Here is a 17812-nt window from a genome sequence, read left to right as displayed (position 1 = left end):
ACTTGCAAACTACATTGATATTTTGGTCTGATTAGATACTGTTGCTATAGAAAAATGATCACCAATCTGGTAACTACATGCGTGCACAACAAAGTTAATGAGGATCCTGCACATTGCTAAAAACGTTGAGAAGGACATAGTAATGTTGGCTGAAACATTTTAACTAGTGCTAGACAAAATATCACAGGGCTACTAAAACTGGAAAGAGGAAATGTTCTCTGAATGCCATGACCATGACAGGGACAGGAAAATTGACAAATATAGTATAATAAACCTTTTTAGAGAGGTTGGTTGTGAAAACAGTAATCTTTCAGTGGACAGTACACAAGAATGCACTGCACTGTTAATGTGTCAAACTCTGTCAAATCCTCATTTTAAACTCACAAATATAAATATATAATTCCTCTCACATTTATTTAAACAGTTTCACTGCAAACCAAAAGAGGTCCACCTGTCCCTCCATGTTGGAACAGTTTTAACAGTCCTGAGCGATCTGCACCAGCACTAGGTCATGTCATCCAAGTGCTGGGTGGAGCGCTGCAGTGACGGCCAGGCAGAGGAGACTGAACTGGAAAAACACAGAGAAAAAGGAAAGGAAAAGGAGGAAACAGAGGCTGCCCATGGTGATAATCAACCTGCAGGGAGCATGAGGCAGGAGGGGCCGGGAACAGAAGAGTCCTCGTCACCTGACCATAGTGGAGGACAAGTAGTGACATCAGAAGGTGGACTGCAGCAGACCCAGAGGGAGGAGACACAGACTGGGAAAGAGAGGAAGAGGTGTTCTGCGGGGCCAGGTGTGGCCTCACTGAGACTCTGTCTTCACATCTAAACTCTTTAAAATGAAAAGACAGCTTCTATTTATGGGTGATGACACCCTACTATTGTACAGTAACCATGAATATTTTGTTTGTTGGTCTCTAATTGGTATATTATCAGGTGCTCGTGGGGTGGCGCGACACCTCAGGATGTCCAAACCAAGGGGCTTGTTGAACTGTTCCAGGGACAGGGGGAGGCAGTCAGAGGAGCCAGGGGGGCTTGGGCCTTTCTACTTCATAGGAGGATCCAATGGAGCTGAAATGTAAGCAGAAAAATATGTAATACAAATGTTGAATTGTCACTGTGAGATCCATTTTAAAATGAAAATCTTTAGAAAGCTGATGACCGCTCAAGAGAGATTTTATTACATGCTAGCTGAAAGCAACATTCTAATACTTGTCAATTTATCAGCGTAAACCTTGTTTTACATGACCCTTCACCTCTGGTTTGCTTCAGAGTGAGCAATTACTGTAAGAGCAGAGGATGGAAGAGGAGTTACGACAAGCACAGGGAGGATTTCAAACTCAAGTGGTGTGAGACCAAATCAGCAACCAACTACAGCCACTTCAAAGAAGGTATTGAGACTACACCAGACATTATCCCAACCCTGTACTGTATGTTTATATATTTGTGTTACCTAGCCTAACAAAGGAAATGAAAGGTTAATAACTTTCCTATTACAGATTGAAAACTTGAAGTCCCCACAATTTTCTTTCCCAGGCAAGCAACTGCTGTACCAGATTCCCAACAACAAAGTGCTTACCACTAAGATCGGCCTCCTCAGCAGTCTGCGAGAGTATGAGCGAGTGAGCAGCAAAGTCAAGCATGGTCAAGAACTTAGGTGAACTGGATAGATATTTTTTTTCTCCTTCTGACTGACATTTATCTCGTATCCACACTGGTTATATCTATTATAAGCCGAATGGTACATTTACAATACAGAATTTACAGTTATAACAAACATCTTAGCAACCTTCCAGTACAATCAGGGTGGCTCAGCAGAGGCCTGGCTCTGTAAATACAGATTAAAAGATATTTCAACCTGCGATAGTATTTAATAAAAGTGACCAAATTGCAACATCAGAAATCAGACCTTCCCCTCTGAATCACAAGCATTTTGTTTGTTGATTATGTAAACTACTTAAATGGTTAATTAGTAATATGTATTTAGTACAACCTAACTCTTTAAATGAATGTATGAAGTGACTGTGAACAAAAAGTAAGACCTCAAATCAACAAGTGTCTTTGACAGAAAGAGATGTTTGGATTTCTTTCTGTCTTTTTGTCTTTGTAGACTGTTTCAGTAAACACAACAAGTGACAACAAAACACGACAGACCAGTGCTAACCACACACACATTTGAGATTAACTTTGAGATTTCACCTTCACTGTGAAGAATAATATGTATGTAAAGTTTACCACTAAAAGTTTAACACTTTAGGAAACCAAACCAACCACTGTTTTCTTTTTTGTTTTTGTTTTTTGCAGAGAATTAGATGTGCCAGTGAATACCACAATGGCTATATGGTTAACACATTTATGTGCAGTCAGAACATCAGAAGTGAAAGAAATCTGCCAACCACATCCACAATTTAACATGCTGTATCGATTTAGTTTGCTTAGTTTGCTAAAATACACTTATTATTTCAGTGCAGGTTCAAAATAATGATCCTGCAAACACATTTTGAAATAGCTGTTGCTGGATAATACATTATCATGAATGCTGGAAAATATAAGTTTTGTTCAGCACTTGTGAAAATGTGTACTCTGTACTGACAGTGATGCCACTGCTTCCGTATGTTCAGCACATTTACAACAAACCTCAGATATTTTACTTTACCTCTCAGTGTATCAGGTTTTTTACCTCCCAGCTTTTCCTCCTGACTTCCACTCAGTTTACAGATATATAAATATTACATCTGGAGTTTGAAACAAAATGCACTTATAGTACAAATGATCTATACAAGGTGTACCCCGACTTCTAGGCTACAGCCCTGTGCAACCATCGTAAGGATAAACTGTAACAAAGCAAGTGAATATATACTTTATCTAAAACAACTTTTTTCCAGGCCCAAAGACAGTTTCAAACAGTTCAGGATATGCTGACATTTAAGTGGGCTTCCTTCTTGTTGTATTGCCTTTAACAGGAGAATGAAAATGGAAGAGTTCATTCCCACCACCTTCCGCTTGGATGTGAGGGAAGAGAGAGAGACTTTCTTTGCCCAACAGGAAGGTAAATGCCCAAACACATCTCATCTACATTAACGGTTCAACTGGATTTGCTGTCAGTTTAGATTCAGTGTAAAATAAATCAAATGGATTAAACAATGAAAACAAACAGGATAGTTTGTACTTGGCTGTGTTAAGACAACAGTTGCCTTGGTGAGTGTTTAATCAAGAGGTTGCGGACATTGGAAAATAATGCACTTCACCTCCCATAAGGCTGTGATAATATCACCAGGGGAACATGCTGTTGCCATGGAGATTTGTCAGCAGAGGGCAGGACAGAGACACAAACAGAGGAGAAACGCTCAGCAGGGTCTGAATGTAGTGCCACTGCAGCAGTGGACAAAACTGAGCCCAGCTAAACAATAGTAAATATGAAAAACAGTTAGTCATTAATGTTCAGACCTGAAGATAAATGTACCCACTGGCTTTCTATACTGACTATAGCAATACAGACTTTCAGCTTTATGATAAGTGGTGTGCATGATTTGACAAACATGGTTATCACTAAGTCAACAGGAGAAAGACACAGACAGCTGGTTTAGATCTGCGGGTGATGGATGAATTTGTGGAGAGAACGAGAGAAAAGAAACTGAAATGTGACCAAACCTTGTGGAACATTAATACATATATATAGAAGAATTAAAAAGTATGTTCTTAAAGACTAAAATCTCACCATAATCCAGTACTGTCTGCAACAGGGAATTTGTAAATGGATATTTTGGTCACTGACAGGTGTTCTGTAGCATCACAGAACATCAGAAGTGAATGAAGCACTTCAGTGTGCGATTACTTCACATTACTCAAAGTATTTCACAGTAAAGACCCCCATCTCGTTTCCCGTATGTTTTATATATAATAATAATAATGATGATGACTGCGATATAGCAGAGTAGGAGAACATAGTGGTAAATAGCAGAAGATTCACTATGTTCTAATCTGAATACTTGCTAAAGTAGCTGAAAGCTAATTTAGTGCACTTAGGAACAAAATGGATGTTGATTTCACCCACAGTAAAGAAGGTAATATATTATCTTCATCACATAATATAAAATAACAAAAACAAATACCTCAATTTTTAGACACAATACAGCACTTAAAAAACAGTTTAGAAACAGACACCATACAATGGAACTTTACCTCAGGTTTTATACCTGTATAGTATACAGTATATCATGTGTTTAACAGCATGGTGACATTTCTGCAATGTATCTTTGTCACCGTTGCCAGGTCTGAGCATGTGGATCTGCAAGCCTACAGGTCTGAACCAGGGCAGAGGAATCTTTCTTCTGAAGAGCCAGGAGGATGTGGCTGCCTTCAGACTGAAGCTGCAGCACATGGAGGAAAGCATGGTCAAAAGAAAGATTCATCAGCGACAGCCTCAGGCTCATATCGTCCAACAGTGGGTGAACACTACGTTACAATTGATATAATCTTATATTTTCCACAATAGTCTGCACAAAGGCAAGTTCCAAGGGAGTACAAGAAAAATATACAGCTGTTTTCCAGAAGTTTTGATGCACTTTTTTTTTATTTTTTTCGCTTCAGGTTATCCCAAATTAATGTTAAATAAAAACTGTAAGCCACAGAAACAGCAGTCAAAGTAAAAGTAGTTGCCATGAAGGTAAAGTTATATTTTGCCCTCAGTTACATTCAGAGCCCACTGCTCCTGAAAGGGAAAAAGTTTGACGTGCGCTCTTACCTTCTCATCGCCTGCACTGCGCCTTACATGGTCTTCTTTCGTCATGGATACGTACGACTGACCTGTGACCTCTATGACCCCAGCTCCAACAACCTCTCAGCTCACCTGACAAACCAGGTAGACCCTAACACTACTCTGACCAAATATCTAGCGGCAGGTATAAATCCATTATTTTATTCTGACACTGGTTTCTGATGTGCTGTTTGGAAATCAGAGTATTAATCAAAGATTTGTAAAATATTTGATCAGAACAGGTAAGAAAATGAGTCTTTCCAGTGGTGCCTCTAAACAAGGCTTAATATGCAGGCTTGATTTTATGACACATACCGTAGAAAGTAAAAATTCAGTCCATGCTATATTAACTCAGTGAAAAATATCTGCACTGAACGAATAAAAATAGCTGCTTGTTCAGTCAAATACTTGTTTTAATATTACCCAGACATCATTTTGAGTTCCTAGAGTGGTCTGTGGTTGATATGCTGACATGTTCTTCATGTCGCCACACACTGAAAAGAAGAACTTATGTTTCCTTTTAGAAACTGAACTTTAGTTCCAAGGAAGGTCTTTTAAACTATCATGAAAAATGTTAATGAAGAAGACAGAAACACGTAAAGGTCTTGTAATAGTGGTAGTATATTTTTCTGAGCAGATTTTTATTTTTATTTTTTTATTTCAGCTTGATACTACATCTAATTGGTACAGGCTCAACTTTCAGTGGAGAATACTGAAAAAGTAGCTTTGGCATTAGTGGTGGAGCTAACTGCTTGTCTGCTCCGTGTGCCTTTTGTCCCCCTGCTGTCCATGTTCAGTACATGCAGAAGAAAAACCCTCTGTACAGCCAGCTGAAAGAGGACACTGTGTGGTCCATGGAGAGTTTCAACGCCTACGTCAACGACAGGTTTCAGGTTGCCAAGGGTCTGCCCAGGGACTGGGTGCTGGGCGTCTTTGCAGTGAGTGGTGCAGTGTGTTATAGCTCTCAGGGACCAATTAGTATAATAATGAAGGGTGTTGTCACTTGCAGCTAATTGAGGTTGCGGTTAGGTTTGGATGAGCTCATTGCTGTCAGAGGATGCATCATCCAAAATTAAACATCACACTTGTTTGCTTGCAAATATGACATATTTTTAGTATTACTACTTTCTTTTAAACCTCTGAGTGAAACCTCAGGCAAACGTAACTGAGGATTATTTTTGTAATTTAATCACATAAACGTATAAGCATTGTGTCTTTCATAACAAATCACAAAGTGACCTAAGGAATCAGTTAATCCAGACAAAATAAATGATAGGATTAATTTTTTAAAGCAGTCAAATAAATGTATTTATTGATGTAATGCAATCCTGCTTTTTTCATAGCTGCAGACGTTCAAAATGGCTGCCAGAGGGTGAGCTGAGTCATGTAGAAGTCTGACTAATATTTTTTTTTTCTTTTCATGCATCAGAAGCGCATGCAGGAGATCATGACCCACTGTTTCTTTGCAGTCAAGCCCAAGCTGGACTGCCGACTGGGATTCTTTGATTTGATCGGCTGTGACTTCTTGGTTGATGAAGACTTCAAGGTGGACAAGGCTTTTCCAAATATCTGAATGCTGGTCAATTTTAAAGATGCTTATTTATTCATTGTGTGGTCCTCCCAGGTGTGGCTATTGGAGATGAATTGTAATCCAGCTCTCCATACCAACTGTGAGGTGCTGAAGGAGGTGATACCCAGCACTGTGATGGAAACATTGGGTGAGTTATACCCTCACATCATCATCATCACCACCACACTTTAAAGGCGAGAAAGTTGTGCATTCGAACCAAAGATGTTCTCACATGATTTTTTTTTTTTTAAATTTCCGTTTGCATGCTGCTGATATAGTTCCCTTTATGGAACGTGTCATTCATTTTCTTAAATAAGCCGATGTGTGATACCACCCTAAAGTTTTTTTGATCCGCTGTTTCATGCCCATCTTTAGACTTAACTCTGGAGATCTTCAACAAGTGTCGTCTCAGGCAGAGCATCCTTCCTTTGGACAGCCAGAGAGAGTTTATGCTGATCTATAGTGGTGTTTTAACTCCTTCTATGCTGGCCTCCAACAAGAGCAAGAGAAACACTGACTTCCACCTAAAAACCAAGAAAAAGACTGAAGCCAGATGGTGTACATCACGGACAGAGGGCAACGGTGTGCCGACAGATTCATCTGATAAATCTGTGAATGCTGCAGTAAGGGGTGAAGGAAGGGCTTCAGTTTTTGACCATAGTCCCACCGCCTTCCCTCTCCATCCAAACAATTCATCCATACAGGAGCCTTCACATGAACCCAGCAGCACCAGCAGCACACATACTATTAGGAATAAGAACACCAGGCCTCGGGCTGAACTCAAGCTGAGCAAATGTACTTTGCATCATCGTTTAAAGGCTGCAGATGACCTGAAGAACTCTAACGCTCAGCAGAGTACGACACTCATCGTGTGTCTGACGTCGCAAGCCCAGAGAGAGCAGAGCTCTACCGGTGGCTCTCCTGAGAGACCATTGCCATCCTGTACAGGACCTCCAGCATGCACAGACGAACATGAAGAAGAAAAACTCAAAGAGGATGTAACGAGTGTAGAGCACCAGAGAAAAGAGGAACTGTGAGGCATTGTATGCAAATGTAAATAACCCTACAGAATCTGGGGAACATCTTGTGCTTTTCGGAGATATTTAGAGAACTTCTAGGAATAAATGAATGTGACAATAAAGATCAGTAAAGACCAGTTGTATAAACTGGTTTCATTCATTCATTCATTCATCTTCTATACCCGTTTAGTCCTGTTAAGGGTCACGGGGGTCTGCTGGAGCCTATCCCAGCTGTCATCGGGCGAGAGGCAGGGGTACACCCTGGACAGGTCTCCAGTCCATCGCAGGGCTAACACAGAGACAGACAACCATTCACACTCACATGCACACCTACGGCCAATTTAGAATCACCAATTAACCTAATGAGCATGTCTTTGGAAGGTGGGAGGAAGCCGGAGTACCTGGAGAGAACCCACGCAGACACAGGGAGAACATGCAAACTCTACACAGAAAGGCCAGCCGGCCCATGGATTCGAACTTTCTTGCTGTGAGGCATCAGTGCTAACCACCTCGCCACTGTGCCGCCCCACTGGTTTCATTTCAGTTTTTATTTTGTTGGTTGGTATAAATTTAGTCAAATTAAAATTGACAAAATTCTGTTTTCTGTAATTAAAGGACGCAACTTTCATTCTCAACAAGTGTGACATCCACCCAAAATACAGCCATCAGTCATCTTGTGCCAAGTTGCATCACATCACAGAAACAGGAGCTCCTGGCCTGTGAGAAGGCAAAACATTCAGACAGTAGTGTGGGTTAAACCCTCCCACCATCTGTAGTTCTAACCAGGAAGATCAACACAACGCTCCACTCTACAGCTGTTGTAGCTTGTTTTGTCTGCAGCTCTTCACCTCTTTGTGTCATAACTCATAATTATCTCACTTGTCTATCCGTATTGCATGTAAACACAGGCAGGCATGGCCCCATCTTTCCTAACAGGTTGCTTGCCTCATTCACATGCTGCTTAACAAGAAGGCTGAGCACATCGGAGGGCTTGTCTTATCAGCATGTCTAACCTTTTTTCTACTTTCATTTGGTGACAACACAACCAGTTTCAGATTGTCACTCTGACGCGGCAGCACGTTCCCAGTGTGAGTGTATCAGAACTAAAGTGAGGAAGCTGCTCAGTTCTCCGCAGACAGACAACTGACAGGAAGGAAGGAACAGCTACCACGCTGCGACTCAACAAAAACTTGCCACTTTTATCTTCAATTCCTCTTCAAAGGCTATTACACCTTTCGTTCTCAGGGCTCTATGGAAATATACACAATACGCTGACTAAAAGGGGGAACTAGAGCTTAGCAGCACCCCGCCTCCTCCTTTTCTCCAGTGCTCAGTATCATCTTTTAAACCCAGCCACCCCCCATTTTTATGTTACTTCTTTGCTTTTAGTGTGGCACACACAAACTGTTTGGATCACTGCCTGGGCAGATGGTGCTCAGTGTGTGGACTAGAAGCTGAGACGAGGCTGAGAGGGACAGACTCCTTGTCCATCATGGGATGCTGCAGTGTGACCCAGAGGCATACTGGAGTGGACGAAGTGGGCCCTGATGAGATCGAGCTCCTGGAACTCTCGGGAGACAATTTAGGGTAAGAAACAGAAGTTTTCTGTTCAAAACAAAGAGCAGTTCAAAAACAGAAACAAGGGATTTACACATTTGTTACTGCAGAAGAGCTGCAGTGGCACCAACGTTTTCTGATCAACATGTTAACAGTTTTATGGAGAGTGTTTCTTTGAGGCTAGTTTAGTTTAAATGTGGTTTTGTGAGTTCTGCAAGAGGAAGCAGTGAGTCTGTGAAGTGAGAAGGGCATCGTCCTTCAGAAGCTTCTCTCTCAACCAATGTGGTTTTCTGTGACATTTCATGCACCAGGTTTTAGAGGTGAAGATTATAAAACACAAGGGCCTGCTGCTATTTATTTTGTTTGTGTTTTTCAAAACAGCTGTTTATTCAGAGAGGCCCATTCCAGGATGTACACAGTTGTACACATGCTTGTTTTCACAGTAACAGGATGTGTTGTAAGACAGAAAACATCCAGGTCCTGTGAAGAAGAAAATATTAATTTCACAAAAATGGCTGCAGAACAGCAGATTGCATCAATGTGATTTCTACCCATCAGCGCACAGCAGAACAACGAGACAGGAGGACTAATTGTCTCCTATTTAGTCAACATGAACTTGGGAACTCGGTGATGCTGCACTGATGTGATTAGCAGATTACTATAAGACAATGTTGGGTTTAATACAGAATAAGGGCGGGACAAATCCCCGCTCGTTTTGAGGCTGGGGGATTAGTAGAAGCTAATCACAACAGGAGCAACTGGCCCTTCTGTGTGGCTCATTAATAATTGCTACTCACTACTACGCAGTGACTTATGTTTTATTTCACCACACACAAAGGAAACATGCACAGTCACACTTAAATGTAAGCTCAGACAGGCATGTCAGGGTTTTGGGCTTTGAGGCAAATATACAAACAAATTCATAACTGTGTCCATATTCCACACATGGCAACTGTTTAAAGATGATTCACTAAAGATACAGTATATTGGCTGTCCTTCAATCTACAAGAAAATTATACACTTTCAATTTCAGGAAGTGATGCAATTTGTGCACCGATCAACATCATTCAAAGTGTAGTGACTGAAAAGAGACAACCAGTTAAACTTTTCAGGAGAAAGCAAGCTCTTCATGAACCTGTCTTACCGTTACCAGTGAGACTAAACTAAAAAGTATCCAGTGGAGCCCGAACGTGAAGAATGACGCAGAATAAATTCCATAAAACTCAATGACGAGCACCACGTCCTTCAGCTATGTGACTGATCGTTATTTACAGTAAAGCAGGAAAAGCTATTCCAGTCACTTCTGTGTGTCAGATGTTCCCCATATTGATCCTCCAAACTCAGAAAGAGTTAGTCAGATATCCTGAGAGGTACCAAACAGGTCACTTAGAAACCTTCTATGAACAGCAGTTATGATAATAATCAGCCAATGTAAGGAAATCACCAAAAGCTAACATGTTGTCTTCTTTATTTCCATCAACCATTGTTTTTATGTGTATCCAAACAGTTAATTTTAATATATGTTATCAAACTGGGGCAAAGTTTGCGTCTTTAGTGGCCAAAGGCTCCAAAATATGGCAGTAATGAGTGAGCAGGTGGGTCTGTCTCTCCTCTGGCTGTAATCTGATTATGTCTGGCTGCTGCTGAGTGGCAAGGGGGGCAGGACATGTTATTTATATTGCGATATGCTCTCTTGCTCTCACATGCTTTGTTCTCGGCTAAGCATGTGCATCAAATGTATAAGCTGCATAGTTTTGACTAACACGGCACCTAATTTAACTACTTAGCAAGTAGCACAAACTGAACACAGCTGTGGTAAAATAAGACCACAAACTGTGCCTCAGCCTTCACTGCTGCTATGTGACACTTCTGTCTAAAAAAATGTTCTCGTGTGTGTTTGTCGTCAGAGTGTGGAGCCTGGGAGAAACCAGACTTCAGCTGTCAGTGAGGAACAGCAGAGATGAGCTGCAGCCGCCGCCGCCGTCACGCAAACCTTCAATACGACCCTTGGAACAAGAGGTGTGTTTGTGCGTCGTGCAGGATAGTGACAAGCAGCTTCTTCATGTCATGCACTTTTGGGACTGAGAACACACCATGTGGTTCAAAGACATTTACAAACCACGCTTTAGTGTTAGGCAGAGTAAGGTGAGATGAGCCTCACATGAACGCTCACAGTTTCCACATTTGTGTTTATTTGTGTTTTGAAGCCAGACACACTCTGTATACACGCTGTTGGAATTTCCGTGACAGCAGAGGAGGTATTCTGCATTCCCTGTTTGGTGTGATTCAAACTTTACGGGAAATAAAGGGGGGAGGAAACACTGCTGCACAAACTTGAGTTTTCACACTTTTTCTTCAGTACAAATCAAACTAACACAACAAATTCCACCAAATATCTTTCACACAAAGACTGTTTTCATTAATTCTGTTAGATAACAAACGCTCAACATTTTTCACAAAAGACTAGTGAGCTGAAATCCTATTAAATTAGCAGTGTAATGCATGACTCGTTACTCTGTCACATACAGTATATAAATACTGATGGGGGCAGGGTCATGAAGGTGAAAAGGGGAAACTGGCCACGAGCTAGAAAAGCTAAACCATAGTCTATACCAGAGGGAATCCAGCAGTTATCATAAAAAACATATACGAGTTAAGTGATAATCAACAAACATGGCCTGATATATGTTTGTGTCTGCAGGTGGTGCTGTGGGGCAAGAGCAGAGATGAGCTCCACCACAGGATTTACTCCCAGCAGCCAGTCAGGGGCTGGGAGGGCCAACCTGCCCACATGTATGGAGAGATCATCCACTCGTCCCTGGTGTCCCTCTACAACAGCTACACACAGGTAACAAGGCACCATGCAAAGCTGAAAGGTCATGTCAAAGCCTGCATAATGGCAACATGCTAAAAATCAAAACTGCTTGTCATGTCCGCACTGTCTCCACAGGAAACCATTGAACACTTCCTGGTGTTGTTCTCTTTTCACCTGCTCATCCTCTCTCTGGACCAGTCTCGACAAGATTTCATTTATGAGGTATTCTTTGTTGTTTAAAAAACTGTGGTCACGAGGAGATACACTTTAGACAATTGCCATTAAAACTAAATTTACTTCATTCTTATATTGATGTTTGCATTTTTGTAGGATGTTGCAGGACAAAGCTTTAACTACACATTAAAGTGGATACAGTTAAGATACTAGCTCATCAGAGCAGTAAAGCATCTAGAAGAGACAGAGGCCAAACTACAAGGACTATGAGGATTGATACTGAAGCATCAGGGTGGGGGAACTTGTTTGAACAGCTTTATATACAGCATTCTATATAAAGTAGAGATAATTCTGAGGGGTCATCAGAGGCTTAATGTGAGAGAAAAGAAGAAACAACAAAAATCTGTTAATTTGTTTTAAGCTAAAGTACGGGTAAAGTTTTAAAATCTATGAGCTATTTAATGTCATCCTGAGAACACACTTATTTTTATGAGATGCCAAAGCCAAAAACTTAGGGGCCCCCTGGTTTGATATATAGTATCCTAAGTATACTTAGGATGAGATGAAGGAAAAAATGCTTGATTCTCTAATATTTAGCACTGTATAGTTATAATATAGTTTTAGTTCATTTAGTTTTGCACTTGTTGCAGAAGACAAGAAGAGAATAGTTCAAATAGTTGCATCAGAGGCAGAAAGATCCACATATTTAATTCCTGTTAGGGGTCAAGCTCCAAAAATGCTGGATGATCCTCCCTGCCTGGCACGTGCCCACATCTTGCAAACTCACATTCCAGTCTGGAGTGCAGGCTATCTCTTGAAAATGTGAAGTCTCCCAATCCGCTGATACAACATGAGCTTAATTTGTGGCCAATGCAGAAACACGCATGAAAGATCTTAAACTGTGTTTTTTGTTGGGGAATGCGCTTATTATAATCAGAATGGAGGACGTTAAGCACAAAGATAGACATGATAGATGTCTCTTATCTCGCAGGGCATCCTTCCCCTCTCTGGACTTTCCTTCCAAGCCGTCTCTCTGGACCCTGATGCGTCGCATTCACCACACATGTTTCAGATCAGCGGTGAGACAGTGGAAATTATCAAGGAAAGACGTGGCAACAGCATGTAAAGTCCTGAGCATAATTTATGCTGTTCTTTCTTTCATCCAGGTCCAATGGTGGACTCCAAGGTGTTCATATGTGCCAGTGCTGCAGAGCTACAGAAATGGATGGAACATATTGAAGACAGAAGCTACAAGTCTATGTCGCAGCCCATGAGTCCGTCCCACTGCGCTCTCTCCTATCTAGTAAGGACAAACCAACATCTGGCCACAACAACAAAGCAAATCTCTCTTTAAGTTGCAGTTAAACCCTTGTTTCTTCTTTAGATACCGTGTGATGAGCACTGGAAAAGAGAAGAACTGAAAAAATACTTGCTACAAGCTCCAATATGGCAGTGGGAGGGTTCACCCATACAGCACATGGGTCAGCCAGGATACATATCCATCGTCCACATCATCAACACACAGAGACAGGTAGTAAACACTCTATGACACTCTCTCTCTCCAGGTTATCTGCACCCTGGTGTTAATGTTTTAGTACCTCTGCACGTAAAAATAAAGCATGACAGTTATTGGCAGGTGGCCAGGTACAGAATACCAGAGGTGACATTGATATATCTTTGAGAGATGACACCCAAATTGTGTCAGCCAAATCTCTCTGTATTTCTGAAATTCACAGATGTATAAAAGGAATATAGAGGTAACATCAGAGCATCAGAGGAATATCAGACACAATATTAGTATCTCAGATTATGTGGCGTTGGATTGGTAAATTCATGTTAATTACACATTTTGTCCTATTTTAGTAGTTTCAGCCATCTTGTATAATGTAATAACCAGTGTTCTGGATAATTTACTCTGCTTTTACAAAGTCAAAAGGGACAGTGAACACAAACTGGTTGTTCATAACAATCATCTAAACTATTTTATTTGTAGGTAAAACTGCAAGTGAATGACCAATAGAAATGCATAAGTCACTCTCCCTGCAAAGAAATTGTATTTTAGTGATGTTGTCAAAATATTACGTCTCAGCAATTAACAAGGAGAGTGTAACGTTGTAATAATTACCAACATAAAGGATGGACACTGTCACAAAAATAAGACACAAGTTTAAATTGACAGCATTACCCTTTAAAACTGGACACACAAGACATGTTAATATGATCATCTGTCCATTATGTACTATCGGAGGAGCATATCATTTCAACATGTCATAGTATTTTGTTAACGGTACAGATCTACAATAACAGAGACGTCTCTGGTTTAATTATTGTAGGGACTCCAAGAAAGACTGATGGTTCTCTTCCCTCAAGATGTCCTGCTGCTGTCTGTTGACAACAAGAGGCTGAATATAAAGTATGAGGTACTGTAAAATGACTCTGTGGGAAAAATCCATAATGATACCTTCTAAACCACTGCGGCATTACTACGTGCTCCAGTAATCATGACACAGTGCTTGTTCTGTTGACACATGACATATAGCATGGGTGGAACATTTGGTAACTCAAACCCACTTTGTGTCAAGCAGCAGCTACTGTGTAATAAATGTATGACTATACCTAACCATCTTTTTCTTTTCTGTCATCTCTAACAGGGCAGGCTGGCCCGGAACGCCATCAGAGCAGTGGAGAGGTCAGCCATGCCTGGACGGCTGCAGTTTGAGATAACAGGTATATACTGTACATACATTTGACACATTCTTAGCTAAATGCTGCTTAGACACAACTAAAAAAAAAACATTTTCTTTCAGGTGAACTTTTGGAGCCCCTGCAAGTGTCCTGCATGAGCCAGGAGGATTACCAGAACTGGACCTTTCAGTTACAACAGGTCAGACAGCATTGTCTTTATATAACATGTCATAAATGCAAGAAGCTTGCAAAAAGAATCTAGTGTCATAAAACAATGAGAAAGAGGCTAAAAGTGTCAGCGGCGCAGAGTGAAATAGTGATCATTTGTGACATCTTTTATCTTATATTAAATATCAATTAAGACAGTCAATTAAATTATTAATTAATTAAAATTAAAAACACAGAAATAAATTACAAAATTCTTGTTAGTTTTAAGAAACTTTTACCTACATCTACTGTATCAACTATATAAGAAGGGCTGCAATGCAATTGTCTATATAAGTCTATATAAGTGTCTAGCATTATACAGCACCTATAGTCTACTATCTAGTCCAGCACTGAGAAAATAATAATAATAATAAAAATTTCACCCGTGTTCTTTGTGGTATTTTAGAGTTTGATTTCCCGGAAAATGGTTTAGAAATGTAGATGTCTCAGTCTGCACCCAGGGGAGGGCACCGAGTTAGCATCCAGTGAAATTCTGTCCTGAACTTTCATTTTCCTCCCTCCCCTATTTCTCTCCTGTACTGAATACGGGTGCAGCCTGAACAGGCCAACAGAACTGACCAATCATCCTATGAGATCTATAAAGCAATGCACTGTTGTTTTTGCATATTCTTGACAATAACCACTGAGCATATAGATATATAAAACCATTATGGCAATAGGTTTTATTTTTTTCCTTTCTAAACATATTGTATTTGCTGTTGCAAATTAGTTGTATTACACAGTAATTTCTATTAGACAGTACCGATTTACTACTGTACAAATCTGTAGTGTTTTCCAGTCCAATATGAAAGTCAGCATGCACAAACATGTTTGCGATCAAAAGCATATTTCGGTTTATTTATTTTTTCATTGTGTTTTGTAGTCGTTCTCTGGAAACGCAGCTAGAAAAGATACAGCCACTCTATGAGTTAGCTTTTCTATTTTCGGGAAAAAACACTTGTTGAAGATACAAAGTTTGGGAGAAATATTCACGTGCCAAGGTTAGCCATACCTTAACTGTGAAGGAACTTTGCAGAAACAAGATTTTCTCTTTGATCTGCAGCCAGGCAGAAGCAGCCACGTTACTGTGAGTCACGCTCCACCTCCAATCATGCCAAAGAGAAGCAGGAAGGAGTCCCAGGAACCGATTATAGCAGTCGACCAATGTCAAATCAATGGACGCAGCTGACCCATCTGAATGAGGAAAAGCTTCGAAATTCACTGTAATTATAAATGTAAAACAACACATGTAGATAATATGTACATACATATTTTTAATCTCTGCCACAAAATGGAGATGCTGAAGAAATGTTATCACCCTAATTTTGTCATATGTGGGTGATTTGGTCACTCTGAAGGGACTGAACACATACTTATAGCTCTCTTTCATGTGGGGACAAACAGGAACAAGGCCATGGCCCAGTTTAAGGGCAGGCCACAGCTGACGAAATGTTAGATATAGACACTGTAGAGCCAGAAACATAACTGTAGAAAGTAGAAACTGTACATACTTGCATGTAGATTTGAAGGCTTTGCCAAGAAACCTTTGACTTTTTCCAAATAAACTTTAAAAAAAAAAATGGAAAGGCCCATTCATTCCACACAATGTAAAGTACATATCTGTATTTATTTTAGTGGTTAAACATTTACAGTAGTGTGCAGAGATCCAGCAAACATCCAGTGTATTACAGTATTTATTTATTGTTGCATTAGAGGTTAAACCGACTGCAAAGGTTATTGTTCGTATAAATTACAGCCACAGAAGTAAATGAATCATGTTTCTACTCTTTATACATGAAGCCATCTACAGTGAAATACATTTACATTTTATAGCAGAATCTCCTTAGAGAACAACCAGCTAGAGGAGTATAAATACACATGCTGCAACAGCAACCGTTTAAATTACAGCTAACCATTTAGATAAAGAAAATAGTGGGGTTACAAAAAATTTTATGTGCCACTGGATGAGTTTGAGTTTTAATTATAGTGGTCCATTAACAACAGGTCTCAGCTCAGTTACACTGTGCCATTGATCATTCTGGTATTTTTACACCTAATAGGGGAATAATGTGGATGGTGTTCACCTAAATGTAAGTTAGTGCTTAGCATATGACAGCAGTGTTTTATTCCATACTATTACCGTGATATATTTTTATATAATTGGTGTTAAACCAAGATGAAAATTTCAAAATGACTGTGAAATGTGCACATTGACCACACAGGTGTTGAATGTAATTGCTTTCCATGATGAATTTGGTGTGTTTGTCGAAGAGATTTTTAAGACAAAACCCTCTATTTCAGCCCATGTGTATCAAACATGTTTTTTCCTTTAAAAACAGCTCATAGTGTCTTAACAACTGTGGATTGTAGTTTTTTTTTTTTGTTTTTTTAGCAAATGTTATTTAAACAGGAGTAAAGAGTGCATTTGTTGGGGACTATTTGCACCAGATAAACACACATTTGCAGCTCTGGTCAATATTTACAGCAGCAGGATCGTGTGACTGGGACTCAAAATAACTTCCCATGTTACAGAGAATAACACTTGTCAGGCTTGCCATGGTTGGCTATGGCTACATGTGTTTGGTTGGTTTGAGCCCTTGCATTGGCTTTGTTGACGAAAAATGTCCAGTGCTTCATTCAAACTACGTTACCCGGATGTAACTGTGGGATCCAAAAAAATGTTTCATTTTTAAACTTTCATTCTGCAGTTGCTTTGTCTGAAGGGTCATCTTTATTCATACAGTCCCTGTTAGAACAGATATGCAAATAGGAAGGATTTAATCATCCATTCACCTCTCGGAGCATATGGATAGAAATGAGTGACGCGCAGTTGGAGGCATTTAAATAAATTAAACCAGGAATGACTTTTCTTATAGTAAATGGTGTCCATATGTGTTAAATTTGTAGACTAAGGGGACTCAGCAACATGTGTCTACTTGATCAAAAGACAAAAAGACGGTGATATGTCCTGACGCATCTCAGCAGCAGTGAAAGAATCTCCTGAACCTCACAGTGTTGCCAGATCGGAC

At 40.2% G+C, this 17812-nt stretch overlaps 2 protein-coding genes across 3 annotated transcripts; both read left to right on the top strand.

Annotated features, from left to right (window-relative positions):
- The first annotated feature begins 440 nt into the window (after positions 1-440).
- On the top strand, positions 441-7772 carry ttll10 (tubulin tyrosine ligase-like family, member 10). The gene is made up of 11 exons (XM_084554280.1): positions 441-794; positions 937-1078; positions 1273-1391; positions 1537-1657; positions 2964-3049; positions 4273-4444; positions 4690-4861; positions 5554-5694; positions 6186-6302; positions 6381-6474; positions 6702-7772. Exons 1-11 carry the CDS (start codon positions 512-514, stop codon positions 7361-7363), a joined length of 2109 nt encoding a protein of 702 aa, XP_084410406.1. The 5' UTR covers positions 441-511; the 3' UTR covers positions 7364-7772.
- A 198-nt stretch (positions 7773-7970) lies between these two features.
- On the top strand, positions 7971-15977 carry LOC311494158 (rho guanine nucleotide exchange factor 7). Of its 2 annotated transcripts, none has more exons than XM_084553067.1 (6): positions 7971-8932; positions 10810-10921; positions 11604-11750; positions 11853-11939; positions 12883-12970; positions 13058-14630. In XM_084553067.1, the coding sequence occupies exons 1-6, from the start codon at positions 8838-8840 to the stop codon at positions 13243-13245; spliced, it is 717 nt and encodes a 238-aa protein (XP_084409193.1). In that variant the 5' UTR covers positions 7971-8837; the 3' UTR covers positions 13246-14630. The 2 variants fall into 2 exon arrangements, with proteins under 2 accessions (XP_084409193.1, XP_084409194.1); XM_084553068.1 differs by lacking the exons at positions 7971-8932; positions 10810-10921; positions 11604-11750; positions 11853-11939 and adding exons at positions 14699-14775; positions 15847-15977 and having other exon boundaries at positions 12555-13194; positions 13276-13422; positions 14225-14311; positions 14543-14618.
- Positions 15978-17812: the final 1835 nt, after the last annotated feature.

This window comes from Chelon labrosus (assembly GCF_963514085.1).
Source record: "Chelon labrosus genome assembly, chromosome: 10".
NCBI lineage: Eukaryota > Metazoa > Chordata > Actinopteri > Mugiliformes > Mugilidae > Chelon > Chelon labrosus.
This window is presented reverse-complemented; position numbering and strand designations above follow the sequence as displayed.

Excerpts from the sequence above, each read along its gene's own strand:
- ttll10 (XM_084554280.1), top strand. The coding sequence starts at position 512 with ATGTCATCCAAGTGCTGGGTGGAGCGCTGCAGTGACGGCCAGGCAGAG. Across the intron at positions 3,050-4,272 it reads TTTCTTTGCCCAACAGGAAG|GTCTGAGCATGTGGATCTGC; the intron begins GTAAATGCCCAA and ends CACCGTTGCCAG. Across the intron at positions 4,445-4,689 it reads CAGGCTCATATCGTCCAACA|TTACATTCAGAGCCCACTGC; the intron begins GTGGGTGAACAC and ends TTTTGCCCTCAG.
- LOC311494158 (XM_084553067.1), top strand. The coding sequence starts at position 8,838 with ATGGGATGCTGCAGTGTGACCCAGAGGCATACTGGAGTGGACGAAGTG. Across the intron at positions 11,751-11,852 it reads TCTACAACAGCTACACACAG|GAAACCATTGAACACTTCCT; the intron begins GTAACAAGGCAC and ends CTGTCTCCACAG. Across the intron at positions 11,940-12,882 it reads GACAAGATTTCATTTATGAG|GGCATCCTTCCCCTCTCTGG; the intron begins GTATTCTTTGTT and ends CTTATCTCGCAG.